The sequence below is a fragment of the Mercenaria mercenaria genome, chromosome 2, assembly GCF_021730395.1.
Source record: "Mercenaria mercenaria strain notata chromosome 2, MADL_Memer_1, whole genome shotgun sequence".
Classification (NCBI taxonomy): Eukaryota; Metazoa; Mollusca; class Bivalvia; order Venerida; family Veneridae; genus Mercenaria; species Mercenaria mercenaria.
In genome coordinates, this window is record NC_069362.1 from 10,817,568 (window position 1) to 10,845,318 (window position 27,751).

At 36.2% G+C, this 27,751-nt stretch overlaps 2 protein-coding genes across 3 annotated transcripts; one reads left to right on the forward strand and one right to left on the reverse strand.

Annotated features, from left to right (window-relative positions):
• Window positions 1–334: 334 nt before the first annotated feature.
• LOC123563164 (translation machinery-associated protein 16-like) lies at window positions 335–9,616 on the reverse strand. Of its 2 annotated transcripts, none has more exons than XM_045355787.2 (2): window positions 9,594–9,616; window positions 335–1,038 (listed from the first exon to the last, which is right to left on the reverse strand). In XM_045355787.2, the coding sequence occupies exon 2, from the start codon at window positions 1,017–1,019 to the stop codon at window positions 381–383; it is 639 nt and encodes a 212-aa protein (XP_045211722.2). In that variant the 5' UTR covers window positions 1,020–1,038; window positions 9,594–9,616; the 3' UTR covers window positions 335–380. The 2 variants fall into 2 exon arrangements, with proteins under 2 accessions (XP_045211722.2, XP_045211721.2); XM_045355786.2 differs by lacking the exon at window positions 9,594–9,616 and adding an exon at window positions 9,339–9,457.
• On the forward strand, window positions 9,607–27,570 carry LOC123563163 (uncharacterized). Its single transcript, XM_045355784.2, has 9 exons — window positions 9,607–9,820; window positions 14,831–15,661; window positions 16,102–16,142; window positions 17,649–17,793; window positions 21,617–21,742; window positions 22,034–22,111; window positions 23,183–23,282; window positions 23,816–23,990; window positions 26,241–27,570. Exons 1-9 carry the CDS (start codon window positions 9,742–9,744, stop codon window positions 26,274–26,276), a joined length of 1,611 nt encoding a protein of 536 aa, XP_045211719.2. The 5' UTR covers window positions 9,607–9,741; the 3' UTR covers window positions 26,277–27,570.
• Window positions 27,571–27,751: the final 181 nt, after the last annotated feature.

Here is a 27,751-nt window from a genome sequence, read left to right on the forward strand (position 1 = left end):
TGCCTTGATCTACAATTCTCAGATATGGCTGGCAACATGCTCGTATACAATACATTACCCTTTCAATTTTGAGGCTATAGACTCAAAGACTGTCTTGAGTTGCAGTTACTGTTAGTACAAAAACCATTGCTTCTAAATATTTTGAGAATGGCTTTACCTACAACCCTCAAAATTGGCATCCATGTGATTTGGAGGTCAGTGGTTCAAAGGTTAGGATCAAAATGATGTCTGTCAGTATAAAAAGAACAGCCATCATGGACGCCTCTTGATTTTTAGGCTACTAAAATGTATGCTCACTCGATTATAGGAGTGATTAAATTTTAAAAAGCACCTGTCTTTTTAATCACCTTTAATATTACTACAAATAAGATTGCATTGATTCAACTTGTGTCTGCATCAACATAGTCAGGTAGTTCATCGGAAGTACTGACAATGTCATTATCCTCATTTTGAAGCGAGTCCACATAATCGGGCAACTCTTCAGTATTTTCACTCTCATCTATATGCTCTTCCACTGATGTTTTCAAGTCTGATCTCTTTGACTTCCTTAACTTTATATTAGGGAAGTATCTTATTTCACCGGTCCAATTCCTGAAATATTCCAAATTTTTCCCATTTATAAGGTCAGGTACTTCTATACCAATTGTATCAAACTCGAGATTTTCTCTTTCCTTTGTAAGTTTAATAGCAGTTTCACGTGCCTGATGCTGTTTGGCCTGCCTGTTTCCCACCGCATTGACAATTCCTATTTGCTCAAGCTCTTCATCAAATCTCTCTAGATACTTGGAGGTGAGTTCTGCCAATTCATGTTTTGTGTACATCGACTTCTGTGAATCAAGATTTGTCTGGTACCATAAAAGTTTCTGTTGAAGTTGTTCTTGCTTGATTGTAGATTCTGCTTTATTTTTCATCAACCTTTGTTCTCGGTTAATCTTCCTTTGAATATATGTAGCATGACGACTGTTTGGATGAACAACCTTCTTGGACTTTCCTGTCACTGTTTTTGGTGCCTTTGGCATTCTTTTATCTCAGCAAAACCTGAAAATAGACATTTTAAAATTTAAAGATGTTATACAGACTATAAATTTCACAATTTAATACTTACATTTTGTATATTATTTTATATAATTTTTCTTTTACTTCCATTGCACAACTCTGGTCACCAAAAAAAATCCTAGACACACAACTTAACATTCTAAATAACAATCCTATGATGTTTGATGACTGGGAAAAATCTTTTAATGCACAGCACAAATTCGAACAGACAGAATGATGATCAGATATGCAGATAGATGGCCAATGCAAATCCAAAAGCCCCCTCGAAAATTTTAGAGTTCATAAAAAGCTCATAAAAGACATTGGATCATGGGAAAAGCCATTTATATATCTTTCAGCTTAAAATACATCATTGAAATTTACTTTTTTAAGTTGTTTAAAAGTAGATTTGAAATATAACTCTTGTTTTAGGACTAATGTAGGACTTTATTATTGTAAAATCTAACTGAAACATAACTGTTACTGAATATGATGCGGAGAATTGTAGTAGATTCTATTGTGTAAGGATAATTTATTGAAAGTGATATTAGATGACAATTTTATACCAGAAATATTAAGCAAATCTGCACTCAACTGGCAATTTTTTGTTCCCAACAAAACTGAATGTGGCACATCTGTGCATAAAAATGCAACTCATAACTGGAGGTGAAAATAAGACATTCACTGCCACTCACGCATCTCATATATGAGACAAAAGTTGCCAGATGTATGCATTCTCATTTTTAGCTCACCTGTCACGTAGTGACAAGGTGAGCTTTTGTGATCACCCTTCGTCCGTCGTCAATCTGTGCGTCCGTCAACAATTTCTTGTCTGCACGATAGCGGTTTCATTCATAATTTTATTTTAACCAAACTTGCACACAACTTGTATCACCATAAGATCTCGGTTCCTTTCTTGAACTGGCCAGATCCCATTATGGGTTCCAGAGTTATGACCCCTGAAAGGGCCAAAACCAGCTATTTTGACCTTGTCTGCACAATAGCAGCTTCATTTATGATTTTATTTTAACCAAACTTGCACACAACTTGTATCACCATAAGATCTCGGTTCCTTTCTTGAACTGGCCAGATCCCAGTATGGGTTCCAGAGTTATGGCCCCTGAAAGGGCCAGAATTAGCTATTTTGACCTTGTCTGCACAATAGCAGCTTTATTTATGATTTGATTCTAACCAAACTTGCACACAACTTGTATCACCATAAGATCTTGGTTCCTTTTTGAACTGGCCAGATTCCATCATAGGTTCCAGAGTTATGGCCCCTGAAAGGGCCAGAATTACCTATTTTGACCTTGTTTGCACTATAGCAACTTCATTTATGATTTTATTTTAACCAAACTTGCACACAACTTGTATCACCATAAGATCTTGGTTCCTTTTTGAACTGGCCAGATTCCATCATAGGTTCCAGAGTTATGGCCCCTGAAAGGGCCAGAATTAGCTATTTTGACCTTGTCTGCACTATAGCAACTTCATTTATGATTTTATTTTAACCAAACTTGCACACTACTTGTATCACCATAAGATCTCGGTTCCTTTCTTGAACTGGCGAGATTCCGTTATGGGTTCCAGAGTTATGGCCCCTAATACGCCCAGAATTAACTATTTTGACCTTGTCTGCACAATAGCAGCTTCATTTATGATTTGAATTTAATCAAACTTGCACACAACTTGTGTCACCATAAGATCTCGGTTCCTTTCTTGAACCGGCTAGATCCCGTAATGGTTTCCAGAGTTATGGCCCCTGAAAGGGCCAAAATTAGCTATTTTGACCTTGTCTGCACAATAGCAGCTTCATTTATGATTTGATTTGAACCAAACTTGCACAACACTTGTATCACCACAAGATCTTGCTTCCGTTCTTGAACTGGAGAGATTCCGGCATGGGTTCCAGAGTTATGGCCCCTTAAAGGTCCAAAATTGGCTATTTTGGCTTTTGCAGCCATATAGAGACTTCATTTATGGTTTTAACTTAATACAAACTTCCAAAATATCTTCAACAGCAATAAATCTTGGATTCCATGACAAATCAGCTCCAATCGTAGGTTCCAGAGTTATTTTATATCTGATTACCTCCCCTGATTGTAATCAAAATGGATTTATATCAGTAAGTACTTATAGTACTTATTTGAAATTTCATTATTGTTATTAGTTGGACTGAGACAATCAGGGTAGATAACTATGGACTGATTTTATGTCAAATTACCTCCCTTTATATCAAATTAAAATGGGTATATCCCCATAACTAATGAAGATACCGATCTGAAATTTCATTTATGTCAACAGATTTATTTGGCAGATCCTTCTTTTGTTCACTTACAATATTTATTTTTTTAATTACTTCCCTTTTACGTTACTATAAATAGCTTATTTTTAGTAACGTTTTTATTATTGGCCATAAGGAAAAACCAAGACCACTTTTCTGTGGTACAACACGGATGGTACCTCCAATTTTTAGGTGTATTTTTCTTTTTGGTTAAATTTCTTCCCTTTGTTGTTCCTGTCCTTTCGACTTAGATATTTTTTCTGAGGACCTTCTTGTCCTCAAGTGCAATGATAACAGGTGAGCGATATAGGGCCATCATGGCCCTCTTGTTCAATACAGGATACAAATTTCTGCAATAAATAATTACTAGATTTGTCATAAGTAACATCGACTCTCACAAGTGACACATTTTTCAATGATTTATCACCAAAAAACTGCTGCATTTATTGAAAATGTGACTGTATCACGGCTACTAAACGCTAGCGCCGCCACCAAATTGTGGTGATAAGGAAATGAGCTATCGACATTTCCGTGGTGCAGCTATCGCCCGATTCTATTTGTAAACACGTGAGTAAAATTTATATTTTATCTTATGTTTTTATTGATAGAACTTTTTTCGAAAATCGGAGAATGTAGTTCCGTGTAACAACACTTTTACTACAGGTTGGCTGTTATTTCATTAAAATATTATGCAAATTGTGGTGTCAGGAGCTTTTCTCCCGAATCTGACTGTGGCACATTTTCATATCGGCCAGTATTCGAACACCATTCCGATGAATAAACACACTGTAAGAACATACCTGCGCATGCAAATGGTGCAGAAATGATAAATAATCATATACGCACACACCATGAATAATAGAATCTCGGGTGAGAAGAAATATACCAGGATTTTTAAAAGTGGTGGCGCTATAACTCTAGTGATGGCGCTATACAGTAGTGGTGGCGCTGTTACGACATTCAATAATACGAACTGCTGACGCGTCCGGAACAAAACAAACACAATATTTTTTCTAACTGATAATTTTCCTGCAAATAATTATGTTATTAAAGAAAGAAAAACACGATCATAGTTTATTTACCTTTATGAAACATTCTCTATCCAAGAAAAAAAAAAGAACAAAATACTCACAGACCCTTGGGACTCGTGTAGTCAAAGTAAATATTTCCTTTGTTTAAAATGTTAATGTAGAATTATTTCTAACCTTTAAATATTGTACTTAAATACAAACGTAAGTGTACTTTAAATTCGGGTAAAGAAAAATAGTAGCAATACCTTTATTTCAAACGAAGATTTGTGTCCAGGCAATAATTTGAAGATAGTGTAGAATTTATTTTTATCTTAATATTCTGAAAGTTACTTCCCTTTGTTTTTATACGTCTTTTGCATGTCATTGTAAACAAAAGACCTTACTTTCACAATTCTTTCTGAAAAGTGAATACAGTATATTTTCAATTCCAATCGGTTAAATATGATTATCAATAGAGCTTAGTTGTACAATCTGAATCCATATATATGTAGATTATTTTATGTATGTATTTTGTTGAGTAACGTAATTTTATTATAGTGTGGGATAGGTTGATATCATCGATTATTGTAGAAATTTCCGTGGATTGCAGACAGACATTTTCATATATTAAAATTGAATATATTAGCCACTAATCATATACAACAGCGCCACCACTACAGTATAGCGCCACAACTTGAGTGATAACGCCACCACTTTCGAAAATAGTCGTGTTTTAACTTTTTACTGTGTTTTTTGTAATTTTTTGATGTATGGGAATACGTGTAATTCATTTCTACACCATTTGCATACGCAGGTATGTTCTTACAGTGTGTCTAGTCATCGGAATGGTGTTCGAATACTGACCGATATGAAAATATGCCACTGTCAGATTCAGGAGAAAAGCTCCTGGCACCACAATTTGCATAATATTTTAATGAAATAACAGCCAACCTGTAGTAAAAGTGTTGTTACACGGAACTACATTCTCCGATTTTCGAAAAAAGTTCTATCAATAAAAATATAAGATAAAATATAAATTTTACTCACGTGTTTACAAATAGAATCGGGCGATAGCTGCACCACGGAAATGTCGATAGCTCATTTCCTTATCACCACAATTTGGTGGTGGCACTAGCGTTTAGTAGCCGTGTGTATGCAAAGATCTTGGTTTTGCAAAAATTTCTTTCATCTTGGAAACCATTGGGATGCAATAATGACCATTTTCCACTTGATTTTAACATATTTTGCATTATTTTTATTGATTTTATAACTAATTCTAGATATTATTGCTATATTTAGCAATATTGCTAATTGGTTTCTGGGACCTGTACTATAGTATAACAGATTACCTCCTACAGTAATTTCAAAGAAAGTTTCAAACTGACAATGCAATGTTTCTTTTACCCCTGATTTGGGACTGGGGCCAAGGCCTTTACAAATGGGAAAAATACATCATAAACCCTCCAAATTGGAAATTGTTAATGATACATTCTTTCTTATTTAAAGTTTACATTAATATAATTGAAGGAAAAATGGTTCAGTAGTGTGTTAGATTAGCATACTGTCTTGTTTCAAATGTTTAAGGAATATCATAGATTCAATCTTGGCTGGAAAAATAGTAAAAACAAACAAAACCTTTAGGAATTTTAGTTTTTAAATTGGGAAAAACTGTGGACACAGATGATCATGTATAGTATTTGCCATAAGGAAGTGTCTAGCGGTACAGATCCGTACCTCTAGAATCTTATTCTACCTCTAGACAAGCCTGTTAGGAATTTTCTAGGGGTACGGACCTCCTTTTTCTAAAGATTTAGGGTTATTTACATCTTAAATTTTATTGAAAACGAAATAACAAATAAGACTTAACCAGAGTTCACTTAAAACTTGGATCTAAATGATTTACTGATACCAGCATTCACCAGATTGTTTAACTTTTCCTTCAAAACCTAAATAACCGAGGAACTCCAAATGAATACACTGTTCCATGCCAATTAGTTCGTTGTAAAATAAACTGTTGATAACAGATTAATGAGTGAATCTAACTCTTGAATGAAATATATCTGAAATTCAGCAGAAAAAAAATAAATCTGGCGTAATAATATGCACGGTACCTATTAAAAGTATTTATTTTGTTATTTAACAAGATATAATGATAATCAGCATGGAACTGATTGTTTAATAATCAATTAACCGAAATTAAGTAAAAGAAACTGTTTGTGAAAACGTCCCTTGTATCTCGTAACAGCTACCAAAAATGTGTTGAAAACATAAATACCCTAAGGGTTAATTATCATTAAAAATTGTTTTGTTTTTTTTTCACAACATATTTAACATTTTACTATAAAAAGTGGGAAAAGTGGAACAAACAATAAACACAGGATGGTTTGAACGTTTGTTTACTGAAAATAACCGACGTTTCAACTCTCAAGAGACTTCTTGAGGGTACATTATTTTGTTTAATCTTTATATTCGAATCCTTGTGATTTATTTGGTGTTCCTTGGTTATTTACGTTTCAACAGAAAATGTAACAATTGGGTGAACGTTGTTATCTGTAAACCATTTAGATCCAAGTTTAAGGTGAATACTGATGAAGTCTTATTTGTTATTTCATTTTCAATAAAATTTGAAATGTAAATGACCCTTAATCTCTTGAAAAATGAAGGTCCGTACCCCTAGAAAATCCCTAACATTCTTGTCTAGATGGAGGTACGGATCCGTACCTCTAGAATCAGATTCTAGAGGTACGGATCCTAGTCCAACTAATTTGACGCGATCCCAGGAAATATTGAGATAATTTTTTCATATGGGCAATATCCCCACTCGTGTCAAACACTCGAAAGACCAAAATAATTGAAGCAATTTCCGATGAAATTTTCATCGCTGCTGACACTTTACATGCTATAGGTTTCAATGCCAATTATTTCACAAATTGGCCAAAAATTCAAATGAAACTTACATGTATCAAAAGGGGATTCAATTCCTCATTGATTCATGTAAAAATTATCAAATAATATCCCAAATTACGAATTTTCTTTTGATTCTATGTATGTACTGTACACAATTAACATTTACCGTGTATGTTATACACGCCAATATGCACAAGCGATAAAACCAATAACTTTACATGACTGTGTACTGTGATTCATCTTCCATTATTTTGGTCCTTCAAAGTTTTGACGTTTAGATTGCCAGTCACAAATATAAAACCTTCTTCTTCTTCTTCTTCCGTTCTTGTACAGGTCCCACTTTGGGGCAACGTCATACAATGGTGTATGTACAAGGTGGTGTGTGCAGCGCCCAATTATTAACAGTGCAGAGTAAAAGCAGATAAAAACGACGTTGCAGCTTAGTGGGATGATGTCCCCAGGGCCCTCTTAAAAGCCTCGATGCTGTCGGCCATGATGACTTCCTTTGGGAGCCGGTTCCATAGTCTGGTGGTGGAGGCGAAGGAGTGAAGGAGGACATCTCTGCCACAAAACGGAGGATAGAGTCTCATGGAGTGGCCACGGGTGTTGATGGAGGTAGGGTGGAAAAAACTCGCTGGTGGTGTTATGTCGACAAGGCCGTGAACGATTCTGTAAGTCATGACCTGCTTGGCATTGTAGCAACGTTTGTGGAGGGGTAGCCAGCCGATATGTAACACCATTTGGCTAGTTCTGCTAGTGGTGCAGTAATCGCCCATCACAAAGCATGCTGCACGGTGCTGGATGGCCTCAAGTTGGTCAATGTTGGTCTATGTGTGAGGGTCCCAAGCAGGGCTGGCGTACTCTAGAATAGGCCTGATGAGGGTCTGGTAACACTGTGCCTTGACTTCCTGTGGGCAGCTCGTCAGGTTCCTTCTGAGAAAGGCAAGGCTGTTGTTTGCCTTCTTGGCTGTTTTGGCGACGTGGGTGTTCATAGAGAGTTGTTCGTCAAGGTACACACCCAGGTATTTGCCTTCTTTCACTACTTAGAGCTCACTGCCATGTATGCAGTAGGCAGCCTTGATAGGGGCTGACCTCCTGGTTATAACCTCGCACCTGGATGCATTGAACGCAGGCCTTTTTTTATGCTGATTTTAGGGCCGAAATTTGGCCCCATTCCCCAATCTAAAAAGTATACTTTTTACCCCACCTTGGCCAAAAATTCCCCATGCAAAAAAAAATGAAATTAGTTTTGATTTTCAGTCCTGATTTTAACAACTTTTCAGCAAATATATTCCTATACCCCTAACAAGGATTTCGCGACGTAAATTTCCCCTCCAAAATGGACCTGGTACCCTTCCCCAAATTTACAAAAAAAGGGCTGGAACGACATCTGCCAGTCGCACCCCCATTGCTGAAGTCTGTCTTGGTCTTCTTGTAAGGCTTGTGCACCCTGTGTGGTGCTGATCTTCCTTTACAAGGGTCATCAGCAAAAAGGCGCGTTGTGGACTTGGCTTGGAGTGGGAGGTCGTTAATGTAGAGCAGGAAGAATAGGGGTCCGATGACTGATCCTTGAGGCACGCCTGAAGTGACTGGTGCTGTATCAGATGATCTTCCCTCTACTAAGACTTGCTGTGTATACGGCTGGCCAGGAAACTGCGTATCCACTGCAGAAGGTTGCCCAATCTAAACATCAAATTATTTTGACTAGTACGGAACCGTACCCCTAGACATTTCTTTGCCATTAATTGGATTTTGGGCCAAAATATATCGTCACCTCGACACAAGAAGTGGATAAGCGCACTGACTTAATGGACTTATTTAATTACTCTTTACGCTAAGGTGACGATATGGCCCGAATTTAGACCCCAATTTGGCACGTAAAATCTGAATTGCCAAGCATCCAACATTTTAATTTATATATAAGGTTAAACTCCATCGTTACACATAGTTCCAGTACAGGCAATATTTAAAATTGTATGTGTCTCTGGCCGAAATTACAATATATCCGACTTTTACTCAATTTAAAAATTCAACGCCATTTTAAACTGCAATGGACAGATATAATGACGATATCAAATATGAAACTGTTCTAAGTACACTACCTTTTGAGCGAAATATAATGTAAACTTTGTGTAGAATAATTCTGCTAACATAAATAAAATTTTCTAACACGTTTTCGTTTTGGATTGTTGTTGTTGTTGTCTGTCAGTCTCACAAGTGATCTCCCTTTATCATTAAAAATATAGATTTCTACATCTACATCTACATCTACATCTTTCACCCAACCGTCGATTTCCGACTATCACTATTATGATAACTTTCCTTATACACATATTATGCACATGCACTTTTCTTACTTTTGTAGCAGAAAATAAGGCCGAAAACAATACACGCCGTCGTATTTAGTAACATCTTACTGATATATACATTTACTTGAGTACGTATCAAAATGAGTACGCATTGTCTCCATGTGAGTTCTATTTATAGATTAGGGAAATTCCAAGTATGCTCCCAAATACACATGTGCTGTCAGATGTACACACAGCCTGTCAGTATCAAGTAATACCAGAGTCTGTTCATGCAGGTATAATTTTAATTATTTCATTTACAGAATATTTACATTCAAGGGGAGAATGGCACTTTTTTCAAGTTGCTAAAACACACAGACACTTGTGCAAACATTTAACTGTAAGCCTAACTTTGGGTAAGAACATAAACAACCCACAAACCCTGTCAGATGTACAGATGTGCATCAGGGCTAGATGCACTTAAGATGTGTCTGTTAAGTTATCATCATATTTTAGTACTTAGACCTGGCTTGAAAACAACATATTTTAAGGTAGTACTGCACGTTTGGATCGATTTTTTTCTACAATGTAGAATTTGATTAAACTCTGATTTTTCAAAACTTCAGAATATACCTAGAAAAATCAGCAAATAAAAAAAATAGGGTCGTGTGCTTGATTTTTTGCTAGACTGATTTGAAAAATTTAGACCCCACGCAATATTTCATAATGGGTGTCTATAGGAAAATCATTACTTTCATAACATTTTTGCGAATAGACTTTTTTCTACGGTGTAGATTTTGATGAAACTTCTCACAGTTGTAAATAAATACATGACCTATAATTTGGTAAATAAAATGTATAAGTCTGCATGCTTAATTTTGAGATATTTGATCATGATTAAAGTGTACCGGACATTTCACGCTATTTTAAGACATTATTTTGAATATTTTAACATGTTATATGTTTTGATATCATATTTTGACTTTAGAAATATAGCAACAGTGTCATTGTAATAAATTTACTCACATATTATAATTAATTCGTACAATGATTTTCATTTCTGTATGCCGAATCCAGGCTTTATTCTACGTTTTCCGGATAAATGTCGTTACGCCATCACTTCCGGTTGATCAAACATGCAGAACTACCTTAAATGCCTGCTGATTCAAGAACAAGGCATGAACATCCATGGGTATATAACAGATTCAGACACATTTTTACAAATATTCATTTTACCCTAGAACAGTAGATCAGTTGTACACACAGCAGCCACAGTTGACTCCTTCAAAGCTGTCTTCACTGTGCCTGTTCTAATCACTGCCATCAGACTTTCAACAGCAACCAATACACTCACTGACACTGTAAGTTTTATTGTTCGGCACATGCACAAATTTGATGTGTAAAAACATTTTTTTGAAAATTAATAACCAGCACAAAGTGTAGTAAAGCGCCTCGATAGCCTGGTGGTAAAGTGCCCACGTCAAGCATGCAATCCCCTACCACGTCATACTAATTAAAGACTTGAAAAATGGTATCAGAAGCTCACTTGCTTCATGCTCAGCAGTAAAAGAAAACAGGCTTTTTCTCTGTCATACCTTCACATACTGGATACCATCAGGAATGAGGTGTCAAGAATGATTGTAGAACTTGCTTCACATTTTTAGCTTGACCTTATTATTATGAAGTATGGAGAGCTATCCTACTCAGCCCAGCGTCAGCATCGGCGTCCTTCCTCGTCCACACTTTGGTTAAAGTTTTCATGCACTTCCTCTTTATCTTTGTTATTACTTGATGGATTGCTTTCAAACTTAAAGTAGTTGTTCCTCATCATCACCGACATCATATGGCACAAGGGTCGTAACTCGGGCACCAGTATTTCATGAATTATCCCCGGGCCCCTTTTTACTTAGAATTTCAGGTTAAAGTTTTGATGCACTTCCACTCTATCTCAGTAGTTCCTATATGGATTTGATCCAAACTGAAAATAGTTGTTCAACATTATTACTCACATCATGTGACACAAAGGTCATAACTCTTGCACCAATATTTTATTAATTATCCCCCCTAATTATCCCCCCTTTTTACTTAGAATTTCAGGTTAATGATTTGGTACACTTTTACTTTATCTCAGTTTTTACTAAATGGATTTGATTCAAACTTAAAATAGTTGTTCCTACTCATCACCCACATCATATGACACAAGGTCCATAATCCTGGCACCAATTTTTCAGTTCAGTATCGTTTTTATGGGTCCGTAAAAACACATATTGACCTCAGCATAAGTCAATAACTGTATAATAATGTGTGCTGAAAATTGTTTGATAAATCAATTGAGAGGCATTGCTATATATAAATGTACACATTTTTTTTCTGTGGCAATGTTTTTTATTAGGTTTTATAAGTGTTTTATAAACGATATCAGTCTATTTTTTATTAAATTGGAATACTCTGAATTTGGAAACCCGAAGGGAGGCATATAGTTTTTAGCTCACCTGTCACAAAGTGACAAGGTGAGCTTTTGTGATCGCGCGGTGTTGGTCGTCCGTCTGTGCATCCGTCCGTCCGTCCGTCGTAAACTTTTGCTTGTGACCACTCTAGAGGTCACATTTTTCATGGGATCTTTATGAAAAATGGTCAGAATGTTCATCTTGATGATATCTAGGTCAAGTTCGAAACTGGGTCACGTGCCTTCAAAAACTAGGTCAGTAGGTCTAAAAATAGAAAAACATTGTGACCTCTCTAGAGGCCATATATTTCAAAAGATCTTCATGAAAATTGGTCAGAATGTTCACCTTGATGATATCTAGGTCAAGTTCGAAACTGGGTCACGTGCCATCAAAAACTAGGTCAGTAGGTCTAAAAATAGAAAAACCTTGTGACCTCTCTAGAGGCCATATATTACACAAGATCTTCATGAAAATTGGTCAGAACGTTCACCTTGATGATATCTAGGTCAAGTTCGAAACCTTCCTCGTCCACACTTTGGTTAAAGTTTTCATGCACTTCCTCTTTATCTTTGTTATTACTTGATGGATTGCTTTCAAACTTAAAGTAGTTGTTCCTCATCATCACCGACATCATATGGCACAAGGGTCATAACTCGGGCACCAGTATTTCATGAATTATCCCCGGGCCCCTTTTTACTTAGAATTTCAGGTTAAAGTTTTGATGCACTTCCACTCTATCTCAGTAGTTCCTATATGGATTTGATCCAAACTGAAAATAGTTGTTCAACATTATTACTCACATCATGTGACACAAAGGTCATAACTCTTGCACCAATATTTTATTAATTATCCCCCCTTTTTACTTAGAATTTCAGGTTAATGATTTGGTACACTTTTACTTTATCTCAGTTTTTACTAAATGGATTTGATTCAAACTTAAAATAGTTGTTCCTACTCATCACCCACATCATATGACACAAGGTCCATAATCCTGGCACCAATTTTTCATGAATTATGCCCCTTTTTACTTAGAATTTATTGTTAATTTTCATGCATTTTCGCTATAGCTCAATTATTACGAAATGCATTTGATTCTAACTTGAAGTAGTTGTTCATCATCATCACCCACATAATGACACAAGGCGCATAACTCTTGCGCCAATATTTTATGAATTATGCCCCCTTTTTGCGTAGAATTATACTTATATAGTGTTTTAATACACTTTATCTTTACCTCTCTTATTACTTAATATTTTTGACACAGACTCAAGCTATTGTGCAGTATCTTCATCCACCATTGGAGTCATTAAACACTCCAGTGACGGCTCCAGTTTCCTCAGATGTGCCCATTTCCACTATCCAGCATCGAAATAGTCGAGCTCGCTGTCTCCTATGACAGCTCTTGTTATCAATCTAAGTTAAAGTATTATAAAAATAAGTGTAGTTATATGAGAAAGTAGAACTAGATGATTTCAACATGAGGTGTATTTATTATGTAAAGATATGTAACAACTTAATTTTGGTACAAGGGTTATGCAAGATACAGTACGGGTATCTTGTGCAAGTTGTTGTTCCATGTGTCAATTGCAGAGTTTCCCATCTTGTAATATAAAGAGTTGTGATGTCTTTTAAAGATTATCAGTTCATTTTCAAATTCAAAAAGATATTGGCTGACAGTTGGTTATGGCGGAGAATATGGGGTATCCTGAACAAAGTGTCACTCTGTGATCTTGCAGTCATGTCATGTTCTCACACCTCATACAATTTTGTATTATGGCCCTAAAGCCAGTCCACATAATGAGGTTGTGATAACAACAATTGTGATGGTATTATATTAATATTGTACTTTTGCATCTTTGCATTCAGTTTTCACCTTCTGCTGAGTGCTGATCTGTTGTTCAGTCATTCCCACCACAATAAACGAAGTATATTAAATTTTGTTGTATTTTAGTTACATTATCTCATTCTTTCTCCCCTGCCATAAGTACATAAAGAAGACATTTTGCTGCCTTTTTTGTTGTTTCAAAGTCACTTCTTCACTGTCACCAAAATGACAGAATGAGAAGCACAGCACAATTTTTACAGAACAAATCTAATGCACAGTCAGTCATGCTTATATGGCATCTAAAACTGTCATCTTCTTGTTACTGCTATGGGACAGAATAAAAATCAACAAAAAATAAGTCCTTTCGTCCTTGCCAAAATGACATTTTCTGATTTTGTTTTTGTGCAACTCTTTTGGCCCTTTCACATAAACAGGATAATAATTTACCTAAGTTTGTTCGTCATTCTCTCACATGTATGCACATTGTTAGTAAACAAAATTGTAAGAAAGAGCTTTGACTTCTGAGTGTACATTAAACAAATTTTAGGAGTCTAATATATATAGATAAGTTTTGTATAAACATTCAGTATTTACACTTCTGTTACGGTATTTACATTCCTTTTATGTTTTTCTGTCTTCCCTGTTACAATGATAAAACCAAGAGATGACAGTTTAAAGGTGTTTAACTGTAAAGTTTTTGTTCTTTCTTTTTGCGTTTTTCATTCTACCCATCTGTTGGCCCACCTACTCACTAAACATAGAAACAAGTGTTAGAAATTGCAAACATTTGAACCTTACTAAAATCAGCATCGTTTTAATCCAATTGATGCTCTCTCTAAATAAATGAATAGATCCTCTTGAAATACACAAATCAAAATTGACCTCTTTCTGAAATAAATTAAAGTTGGTATTAAATCTTATAGCCATTTCAACAACCATGTAAATTAGTTACAAAAAGCTGAATGGCTAGCCTAGCGAGATATTATTTATCTTAAAAGGATTCAAAATAGTTTGCATGTTTCATTATCTTCCAGTAACCAGGTTCAAGATACATTTTCCATGCTTAAAAGACCATTCAGAAATTCAACACAGAAAACCAAATAGTAATGCAAACAGCAAGAAACAAGATGCTGCTGACATTGATACAAAACCTGAATCCTATGTTGGAAGTACAGCAGGAAAGAAAACAGAAAAGGGTAAACATTCTAGTGAAACAAAGCACCTGTTTGATGAAGATGGAGACCTAGTTTTAGACAGAAACCCATGTAAAAGTGATGAATTCAGAGAGGTGACTAGTAGAAAGAAGAAAAAGTTAGATGTGACAGATGTTACTACTAAAGTAGTAGAAGTAAGTCAGAATGAGCTAGAAAATGAATTTGATTGTTGTGACAGAGAACATGAGTCTAGTGTAAAACTAGATGAAGATAGCAGCGCTGTCAATCAAGACTCTCAATTACCAATGGTTAAACATGACACTTGTCAATGCCGTAGTAGAAATAATGAAAGTCCTCAGCATTTTGTGTCTGATTGTAAAGAGGAGAGTTCATTTATATCATCAGATAAATCTGTAAGTAGCAACATGAAAGACTGCGATATTTGTGTCAGTAAGATGCCACCTGATAAGGGTGAACAGAATCAAGTTAATCTGCCAGATATCAGTCAGGGAACCAGTGCGGTTGCTGCCATAGGAACAAGTGATTTTTCTTCACAAGAAAAGAAAGATGTTATGGGAGCCACTGGTTTAACTGATCATAAAAACAATGATTACAAGGAATCAACTGATGTTAGCGAATCTAGTAATGTTGGAGATGAAGCTGAAAATGACACACCAGATGACAGACCAGATATCTACTTCATAAACATTAGTAAGGATAATTTCGCACACATATATTTCAGTTTTCTAGGTATTATATTCATAAAAATCTAATAAAATCTATAAGAAGATCCTGTGGGAGCATAGAAAGCAGTCAAGCAAAAAAAAAGCTGACTCAGTTTGACTGAGACTGTTTATTAGAGGTTATAAAATGTGCATCACCTCTCAGGTGCCATAGCACTGGGTTAAGTGGAATTCTGCTATATGGATAAACTGGTGTACTCTAGCTGTGATCCCAAAGGACCAGAAATATAAAGCACTGTTTCTTTACTTAGTAAGAGAATATATTCCTTAGTTTTTAGTTTCAGTAATGTCTTTTTTTCTCTGTTTTTTGTTAGCTAACAACTTCAAATATATCAAAGTTTCTTTCGAGTCTTCTTAAAATTACTGTGAATATTTACGAGTAGGAGTTCTGTATATTTATTTTTTCAGAGCACAGTTTAGCCACATATCTAGATGATGTTGGAGAACAGGTACGTATTAACCTTTTAGCAAAACTACCGTATTTTCCCGAATAGACGCCCCCGGGGGCGTTACATTTTCCAAAGAGGGGGCGTTCATTTGAGGTAAAAAAATAAAAAAATAAAATTTTACAAAACTTAAAAACATCGTTCAAACCAACTGTAAAGTGTTTCTGTGTTGTTTAATTCCCCCAAAACGTAATTATTTGGCATCTAATTTAATGCAGTTTATCTTAAAATTATGCATTTAAATACGGTACCTCATGTATTCCGTGACACGCTCGCGACATTACACATTACGTCATCATACCCAAACAGCTGTGTACTCCGATAATATTTTCCTTAGTACATGCGGGTACTGCAATACACAATGTCAGTGGTTTGACACGCTGTTTATGTGCCGGCTTTTAAATTAAAAGTTATTAGAACTGCCGAAGAAAAGGTTAACACTTTGCCGCAAATTTGTTTAAAGTCGACAGGAAGCTTGTGCGCGGGTGGTGCAAAAACAAATCAAAAATGGATTTACCGTTTATTTTTCTATTTGATGATTGGATACGTACCGTACTTAGTATAAACGTTTTGGATTTACGTTACATGTACTGTTTAATAGTGTGTTTAATTCTTAATACATTGGATACTTACTGTAAATTACTTATTATGTGGACTTATAAAAATGAGGTAGGTGATTTTTTTTCGTTCTTGTTGACTTTTTTTCCCCTCCAAAACGGGTGGGGGGCGTTAATTAGAGGGGGGGCCTTAATTCGGGAAAATACGGTAGGTGTTTTTAACAAATGTTTAAAAAGGTGTACCCTTAAAGGGAACTGCAAATGTTTTGTCTTTGATGGATTTATCTGTATCACAGAGCAAGACAGATAAAGCATATAGATGGACCAGCAGGAAAGTTGAATATTTCTGTTCTTTAATGAAATATAAATGTATAAAAACTGGGAAAGGACATGCAGCAAAAAGGGCGGGGGGGGGGGGGGGGGGGGGGGGGGAGAAAACAGCCAAGAATTTATTTGCACAAGGAAAAATGAAAAGAAACTACTAATTTGAAATCATTTATTTTTATGGAGTTTGTTGGTTATTTCATGTCGATATATTAAGTTTTGAAGAAAAATTTGAATTGGAATTTCATTTGGTCATGGAGTTTATTTTCGTGGATTGACACAACAATGAAATTCATAAAAATTAAACCCCGCAAATAATTATGAATTTAAAGTATGTTATTTAGAATCTTTATGGCTTTAGTGAAGTTTTACTGCAATTTTTGGAAATTTGCTTCTGGGTTTGGACAAAAAAAAAATTTAAGCACACAGTGATTGTCTCAGGGTTTGATGCAAATAGGCATCACTGACATAATGAGGTCATATCTTTGGTGATTCTAAGCCCATTAGTCTGTTTTAAGACAGAATTTAATTTTGTAATTATTATAAGGGTAAATTCTTACTACAGTCTTTAATGCTTTATAATATTTCATTTAGCTGCGATCTTATTTCTGTTGGCTTACTTATCTAGGTATGGCATGGTGCTCTGTTGTTGAGTGATTACATCATAAGTGACCATGGCAATTTTGAAAACAGGACCATTGTAGATCTAGGAGCTGGTGTTGGGCTGTCCAGTATTGTTGCTGCAATGTATGCTAACATGGTGTTTTGTACAGGTACATTGAGTTCTGACTTTATAATAGAGTAGCTGGTAGTTGAAATTTCAGAATGTGTCCACGTACATGTAGTATAAAAATGTAAATCATTATATAATGTATAATATTATATACCCTTCTCAAATGCACTCATTTGATTGGTCAAAATGGGTGCAAGCGCGGGTCTGCAAAAAACGATATTGTCCCGCAAAAGTGATAGTGACTCTTGTGATATCACTTTTTCTGATGTGTATGAAATATGGGCTAGTCAAATGAGTGCATTTGAGAAGGGCGTATAATATAACAATTATAGACTTATGTTTCGGTCAACGCAGTCCGAGTTCAGTATCGTTTTTATGGGTCTGTAAAAACACATATTGACCTCAGCATAAGTCAATAACTGTATAATAATGTGTGCTGAAAATTGTTTGATAAATCAATTGAGAGGCATTGCTATATATAAATGTACACATTTTTTTTCTGTGGCAATGTTTTTTATTAGGTTTTATAAGTGTTTTATAAACGATATCAGTCTATTTTTTATTAAATTGGAATACTCTGAATTTGGAAACCATGAGTTTTTATGCCCCCGAAGGGAGGCATATAGTTTTTAGCTCACCTGTCACAAAGTGACAAGGTGAGCTTTTGTGATCGCGCGGTGTTGGTCGTCCGTCTGTGCATCCGTCCGTCCGTCCGTCGTAAACTTTTGCTTGTGACCACTCTAGAGGTCACATTTTTCATGGGATCTTTATGAAAGTTGGTCAGAATGTTCATCTTGATGATATCTAGGTCAAGTTCGAAACTGGGTCACGTGCCTTCAAAAACTAGGTCAGTAGGTCTAAAAATAGAAAAACCTTGTGACCTCTCTAGAGGCCACATATTTCAAAAGATCTTCATGAAAATTGGTCAGAATGTTCACCTTGATGATATCTAGGTCAAGTTCGAAACTGGGTCACGTGCCATCAAAAACTAGGTCAGTAGGTCTAAAAATAGAAAAACCTTGTGACCTCTCTAGAGGCCATATATTACACAAGATCTTCATGAAAATTGGTCAGAACGTTCACCTTGATGATATCTAGGTCAAGTTCGAAACTGGGTCACGTGCCATCAAAAACTAGGTCAGTAGGTCAAATAATAGAAAAACCTTGTGACCTCTCTAAAGGCCATATTTTTCATGGGATCTGTATGAAAGTTGGTCTGAATGTTCATCTTGATGATATCTAGGTCAAGTTCGAAACTGGGTCACATGCGGTTAAAAACTAGGTCAGTAGGTCTAAAAATAGAAAAACCTTGTGACCTCTCTAGAGGCCATATATTTCATGAGATCTTCATGAAAATTGGTCAGAATGTTCACCTTGATGATATCTAGGTTAAGTTCGAAAGTGGGTCACGTGCCTTCAAAAACTAGGTCAGTATGTCAAATAATAGAAAAACCTTGTGACCTCTCTAAAGGCCATATTTTTCATTGGATTTATATGAAAATTGGTCTGAATGTTCATCTTGATGATATCTAGGTCAAATTTGAAACAGGGTCATGTGCGGTCAAAAACTAGGTCAGTAGATCTAAAAATAGAAAAACCTTGTGACCTCTCTAGAGGCCATACTTGTGAATGGATCTCCATAAAAATTAGTCAGAATGTTTACCTTGATGATATATAGGTCAAGTTTGAAACTGGATCAAGTGCCATAAAAAACTAGGTCAGTAGGTCGAATAATAAAAAACCTTGTGACCTGTCTAGAGGCCATGCTTTTCATGGGATCTGTATGAAAGTTGGTCTGAATGTTCATCTTGATGATATCTAGGTCAAGTTTGAAACTGGGTCAACTGCGGTCAAAATCTAGGTCAGTAGGTCTAAAATTATTAAAATCTTTTGACCTCTCTAGAGGCCATATTTTTCAATGGATCTTCATGAAAATTGATCTGAATGTTCACCTTGATGATATCTAGTCAGTTTCGAAACTGGGTCACGTGCGGTCAAAAACTAGGCCAGTAGGTATAAAAATAGAAAAACCTTGTGACCTCTCTAGAGGCCATATTTTTCACGAGATCTTCATGAAAATTAGTGAGAATGTTCACCTTGATGATATCTAGGTAAAGTTCAAAACAGGGTCACGTACCTTCGAAAACTAGGTCAATAGGTCAAATATTAGAATAACCTTGTGACCTCTCTAGAGACCATATTTTTCAGTGGATCTTCATGAAAATTGGTCAGAATTTTTATCTTAATGATATCAAGGTCAAGTTCAAAACTGGGTCACATGAGCTCAAAAACTAGGTCACTATGTCAAATAATAGAAAAAATGACATCATACTCAAAACTGGGTCATGTGGGAAGAGGTGAGCGATTCAGGACCATCATGGTCCTCTTGTTGAACTGTCTAACGGTCTGGGTCCATATCTTTGTCATCGATGGATGGATTTTCAAATAACTTGGCATGAATGTGTACTACAGTAAGACGACGTGTCGCGCGCAAGACCCAGGTCCGTAGCTCAAAGGCCAAGGTCACACTTAGACATTAAATGATAGTGCATTGATGTGCGTGTCCGGTCCATATCTTTGTCATGGATGGATGGATTTTCAAATAACTATGCATAAATGTGTACCACAGTAAGACGACGTGTTGCGCGCAAGACCCAGGTCCGTAGCTCAAAAGTCAAGGTCACACTTAGACGTTAAAGGATAGTGCATTGATGGGCGTGTCCGGCCCATATCTTTGTCATCCATGGATGGATTTTCAAATAACTTGGCATGAATGTGTACCACAGTAAGACGACGTGTCGTGCACAAGACCCAGGTTCGTAACTCAAAGGTCAAGGTCACACTTAGAGGTTAAAAGATAGTGCATTGATGGGCGTGTCCGGTCCATATCTTTGTCATCGATGGATGGATTTTCAAATAACTTGGCATGAATGTGTACCACAGTAAGACCACATGTCACATGCAAGACCCAGGTCCGTTTCTCAAAGGTCAAGGTCACACTTAGACGTTAAAGGTCATTTTTCATGATAGTGCATTGATGGGCATGTCCGGTCCATATCTTTGTCATTCATGCATGGATTTTAAAATAACTATGCATGAATGTGTGACACAGTAAGACAACGTGTCGCGCGCAAGACCTAGCTCCGTAGGTCAAAGGTCCTAAACTCTAACATCGGCCATAACTAATCATTTAATGTGCCATCAGGGGCATGTGTCATCCTATGGAGACAGCTCTTGTTTTCTGAAATATATCATATGAATTCTACATGTATGACAATCAAACCTTCTGACTAGTACAGTTACATAATAATTGAGCTAATTATATAGTCCCTTGCCAGTGAAGCAAGGTATTGGTTATGAGATTTCTGACTGTCTAATTTTAAATCATGTTTATAAATAAATCTAGTAGCTGTTTTATTACTCCTTAAAGAATAAAGTTTCTCCTGTTTCTTCCTACAACTTCACTTTGCTAATTATCTTCTTTGAATCATGCTTTGAAACTGTGTCACCTCTTTTCTGTCCTTAATAAGCCAGCTGTGAATGAAACATTAATGAAACTTCCTCATTATATCAAGAAGATAATTTTCAATCTTGAAATCAACTTCAAGATTTTAGGGAGACGAAGTGACCTATACTCGTCAAAGTTGCACCAAACTATTGTAGCAGTGGAATATTTTCTCAAATTACAGACCAAAAAATGCATGATGCCACCATTTCATACCTGTATTTCAAAATTTCCCAGGGGGAGTAATTCAGTATTTTGTTAGACTTTAGCTTATTCAAAGGAAAAGCGATGTTAATATTTCATATTTCTAAGATAATGTGCTGTGTATTTTGCTAAGATGACTTTAATTGTTTTGTAGATACAGGAGAGAAAGTTTTATCTCTGGCAGAAGACAACATCTTAGCTGCAACAACTTGCCCAACTCTTCCTAGAACTCTGTGTGATGTACATGTCAGACAGCTAGACTGGTTCAGAGGACTTGAAGGTTAGAGCAATCCTAAAACCTGTCAAATATTTTATTTACTGGTGCTATGTATTTGTAGAGGTAACATTTTGTTGAGATTATTGTAACTGTATAAGCTACAGGTATGCAGCATTTCTGTAAAATATGTATTTTAAGAAAACAAGCAAACATAATATTCTGATCAGTATTCTCAAAGAAAAGTCAAAACTTATATGTACGAGGGTAATGAATACTTTCTTGTTGTCTGACAACTTAATCAGATAAGTAGGAATTGATTTACAGTCACTTTAACCTGTGAAATTTTCATTTCAGAGGATGTCTGTAAGCATGGTTTAACTAAAGACAACATAAGTAGAATATGTAATTGTCACATCTTAATTGCTGCTGATGGTAAATTATTGCTTTTTTAATTTGTAGCTTTTAGCTCTTGGATTAATTCTGCATTTAAAGATGTTTTTGTAGTCAGTTCTTTTACCTCTTTTACTAGAGCACAATACTTCCATTCAGGAGGTTGCAGGTTCTAATCCCAGCCATGTATACAACACTTGGAACTTGCCTTAGCAGCCACCTGTGTAAATCAGCCGCTTTCCTTTAGCAGTCAGCCGGTGAGCTTGGTAGCCTTTAGCCTGCTGGTAGCAAATGATTCTGCCTTTGCGACCAGTGCACATGTAGGCTGATCATGGTCGCACTGTTCGCTTTTTAGTCAGTAAATTTTCAGTGAACACCCCTTCAAATAATGAATGGTATTGCTCAAATTGAATGATAGAAGAGTCCATTTTAGAAATTTAGCAGGCTAAAGATTAAGCAGCCACCAACCAAAAGCAGCCAAATTAAGTTGCCCCCTTGACTGGCAGCTTAACACAGGTCTGACAGTAACTGAAAAATTGATACTGTTTACCTGTTGTTATAGTCAAAACATATCCTGTGTCTGAGACTGTTATAATATGAATGGAAACATAACTAAAATCTAGAATCAGGGACTTCTCCCCTACTTCAAAATAAAATATTATCTAACCTGAATTAGCAGACACTTTTATATAGAGGGATCCTGTCCATAATGGCCAGCCTAAGGTCGGACAGATGAAAATCCCTATATAATGAATCTTAGAACATAGAGTGAGCCTGTCTTAACGCAGTTAACGGCCAACAAAATGACCAAAATTTGCGATACAGTGGACTGTACTATTTATGCAGAATTTTGTATGTGGTATTAATGTTCAAAGGCGTACCCAGGGCAATATGAATTATATGCACGGAGAAGTGGGAGAGGGTGACCCCCTTCTGCTGGTGGGGGTATGGGGGACCTCCCCTGGAAAAATTTTAAAATATTGACTTCATTTGGTGTAGTCTGGCTGCTTTTTAGGGTGGTACTTTGACAAAAAGTAATACACACGTGCCTAACAGTAGTTATGCCTTTGATGTTTTTGTCGAGTATTTTGAGAGATATTTGATCTATTTCAGTGATATATGATTTTGACATTACTGATGCATTTTTCAATGTGGTGAGAAAGATAATGATACATCCCCCGAGAAAGACTCTATACATTGGCTTGGAAAAAAGGTAAATGAGCATTATGAGTAAACAAGGGCAAGATGACCCTAAATGTTAAGTTTAAACTTCACCAGAATTCGGACTAGATATCTATATTGGAGCCTTGCACATCCTTTGTTTGGTTTGTCTGACTTCGTCCATCTGTAATTTCTTTCCAGAGGCATGTATTCATATAACTGTGAAGAAATGTTTCTTATCATAATATTACAAAAAATACATGAATGACCTATGCCACTAGGTCAAGGTCACCCTTAAAGGTCAAATAGCTTTATTTCATATTAGCTCTATATCTTCTAAATGACTGGAAGGATTTTCCAAAAAATTTCATTTGGACAAAATTAATAGTTTAAATTATTTGAGTTTAAAGGAGTTTTAGAAAAGAAAGTCAAAATCCATAGTTAGTACAGCTATCTTTAAAAACAATTCATCTGTTGTACCTGTTTAAGTGTAAAAGTTTGCATTGCGTTCTTTGATTCCAACAGTTTTAAAGTGACCATTTTAATACGACTTTTGACTGTTTAAGCTTTAATTCACTGTTTTAGGATAGTGTTCACTGTGGAGGACTTCACTGCGACCAGTCCAGGTTACAATTATTTCCGTCTGCATCTTGAAGACCTTTGTTCAGGAGAGGAGAATGATACAGAGGTTGCCTTTGAAGTAGAGCAGCTTGATACCAGCTTTCCCCAGTACTTCCAGTACAACAGGATCAAACAACTGGTATGTTCATGGTATCTTTGTGTCAATTTATCTAACATCATTTGTAAGAAAACTCCACAGAATGTTGAGCATTTAAAGGCATACGCTAGATCTCTCTGTATATGAGATGCGCCAAATTTTTCCCAATAATAGAATTTCTTCATACTTTGGGTATTGAAGGAAAGTCATCTAAGAAACAAAGATATGCAATAAAAGTCATAGGTCACCAGTATTGAAAGAGTTATCTGCCCTTGAAAACAGCATTTCCCCCAAAAATGCCATTTTCAAGGGCAGATAACTCTTTTTAGCGTCCGTCCGTAAACTTTTGCTTGTGACCACTCTAGAGGTCACATTTTTCATGGGATTTTTATGAAAGTTGGTCAGAATATTTATCTTGATGATATCTAAGATAAGTTCGAAACTGGGTCACATGCGGTTGAAAACTAGGTCAGTAGGTCTAAAAATAGAAAAACCTTGTGACCTCTCTAGAGGCTATACTTTTCAATGGATCTTCATGAAAATTAGTCAGAATGTTTACCTTGATGATATCTAGGTCAAGTTCGAAACTGGGTCATGTGCCATCAAAAACTAGGTCAGTAGGTCAAATAATAGAAAAACCTTGTGACCTCTCTAGAGGCCATATTTTTCATGGGATCTGTATGAAAATTGGTTTGAATGTTCATCTTAATGATATCTAGGTCAGGTTTGAAACTGGGTTAACTGCGGTCAAAAACTAGGTCAGTAGGTCTAAAAATAGAAAACCCTTGTGAACTCTCTAGAGGTCATACTTTTCAATGGATCTTCATGAAAATTGGTCAGAATGTTCACCTTGATGATATCTGGGTTAAATTTGAAACTGGGTCATGTGCCATCAAAAACTAGGTCAGTTGGTCAAATAATAGAAAAACCTTGTGACCTCTCTAGAGGCCATATTTTTCATGGAATCTGTATGAAAGTTGCTCTGAGTATTAATCTTGATGATATCTAGGTCAAGTTTGAAATTGGGTTAACTGCGTTCAAAAACTAGGTCAGTAGGTCTAAAAATGGAAAAACCTTTTGACCACTCTAGAGGCCATATTTTTCAATGGATCTTCATGAAAATTTGTCTGAATGTTCACCTTGATGATATCTAGTTAAAGTTTGAAACTGGGTCATGTGTGGTCAAAACTAGGTCAGTAGGTATAAAAATAGAAAAACCTTGTGACCTCTCTAGAGGACATACTCTTCATGAGATCTTCATGAAAATTGGTGAGAATGTTCACCTTGATAATATCTAGGTCAAGTTCAAAACTGGGTCATGTGCCTTCAAAAACTAGGTCATTAGGTCAAATAATAGAAAAACCTTGTGACCTCTCTAGAAGCCATATTTTTCAATGGATCTTAATGAAAATTGGGTCATGTGGAGACAGGTGAACGATTCAGGACCATCATGGTCCTCTTGTTCAATACTGGTGACCTATGACTTTTATTGCATATCTTTGTTTCTTAGGTGATTGTCTTTATATATCCAAGAAGATATTCTATTGTGTGGAAAATTTTGCCTGAGATCTAACATACTCCTTTAATTTAATTTGAGGAAAGACAAAACTCTTAAATCAATTCATAGTTGGTTTTTTTCCTGTCATATGATTGTTGGCATATTGGTTGGTTAAGATTTTTGTTTAGGTTCTTTGTTTTTCTTGAAATGTAAAAGAGCTTTTAGAGCTTTGAAACTTTGAACATATTTTTATATTTATAAGGTCAGAAGGCCAAGAACCATTACTGTGATTTGCATTCTTACCTCATCTATACTTCTCACCCTCATCAAAATTTGGTCTGTAGCCTCTCTCAAATATATTCAAATAGAGGCACTTGCGCAAAGGTGCAACATGAAAATACCTTTAAGCAACTTCTGGATCTTAAGTAGCATGATTGTAAGGTCCTCTCCAAAGTTTGTACAAATGATGGCACTTGGTCCCGTTAAGGGATCGCTAGATGAAATAGAAATATCTTTAAACAACTTCTTCTTATGAATCAATGGATGGATCAACATCAAACCTGGTTGGTACCATCATTATAAGGTCCTCTCCAATTTTGTTCAAATGTGTGGGCTGTCTGAGATAACTGGGTTGGCTCATGGAGTTAAACTGGGGAGGGGAGGTTCTCTGAGCTTACTGGGTGGACTCTGGGAATTAACTGGGTGGGCTCTATCATGAGTTTTAACGCAAAAGCCCACAATTGAAAGATGATTGTCTGGATTTGAATCTTTGATTATTTCTGTTTCCTTTTCAGGAACTGTGGAAGATAACAGCTAAACTCAGATCATAGGTGCAGTATGGCATGTGGATCAAAAAAATCGAAAGGGAGGTCTCTTCTAGTACAAGACTGAACTGCAGTAGCAGCTGATAAAAACTAAAACAGTGAGTAAGAAGTGGCATAAAAATGGCCTGAGCAACAATCAGCAATGAAGATGCACAGGAAAAGACAAAAACATACTTGTAGTTTAAAAATTTAATATGAGTAAAGATGAAATAACCAGATGAAATAACAAAAGCAGCAGTGATTATATTGACATGAGCTATGGGCATATCTGAAATAGTGCAAATAAAATAATAAATATAAGTTAGATATGAGAGCAATTGAAACAACAACAGAAAATTACATAGATGTACAATAGAACACGTCCATAACTGCTTGAATTATTTTGAAACAGCACACGAAGAAGAGAAACTGCTGTGACATTATAAGGATCTTACATGCCTGCCTGTGTAAGACGGGGTTTTCCCTACCCGAGGGACAGTGTGGAATGGAAAACTAGTTAGCGAGGTTTTTTATCCATGCTGTCCCGAGGGTAGGGAAAACAGCTGTCTTACACAGGCAGATCATTAGATCATTTTTCTTGCCTATCATGTTCAAAATAGATCGTGGAGACAAATAGGTTTGGGTATTTCCTGATATTATTTATAAAGTTTATGACGTCACAATGGTACCAGTAATATGTGACGTCACCTTAGTGCACGCTATTTTAGACAAGGTTTTTCCCTAGGGAAAGACAGGAATATCTATCCCCGCCGCGTGTGCAGATAAATGTATACTTTCCCCGCTAGGTAGGCAAGAATTATGTGTTCCCCCAATATTAAGGAGAGGTATTGGTTTTGGTTGGATTTTCCATCTGTTCTTCAAGGTCCAATTTTTTTACCTGCTTGAATTATCATCAGATAACGATCTTGATAATGTCTGCCATATTGATGAAACATGCATGATGCAGATTTCAGCTGTTTTGGCTTTGGGTCAAGCCACAACACATGGTTTGGGAGAAGACGGGAGGGGTGCTTAGACACATAGTTTTGAAGGGAATGGGGAGGGCTTAGATGCAGTTTTTTGGGGAAGGGGAGACACAGAACTTGCAACTATGTTCTTTTAAACAGTGATAACTTTGTAAAACCAACCTTCCAGTTTTGTGACAGATTTATATCTTCTATGTAATGAATAAACATGTTTTATGAAAATGTAAATGTTTTATGTCATGTTATTCAAAGACAATCCTAACATTGGATTCATCAGCTTTGGCGTCCACATTACAATTTGGTTAAGCTTTTGTATGTAAGTTGGTATCTCAGTAACCACCTTCGGGAATGGATTGAAACTTCACACATTTATTCACTGGGATGAACTGACTTACACTGCACATATTCCGTATCTCTATTTAGTTTTTTAGCTCACCTGAGCACAAAGTGCTCAGGGTGAGGTATTGTGATCGCTCACCGTCCGGCGTCCATCCGTCCGGCGTCCGTCCGGCGTCC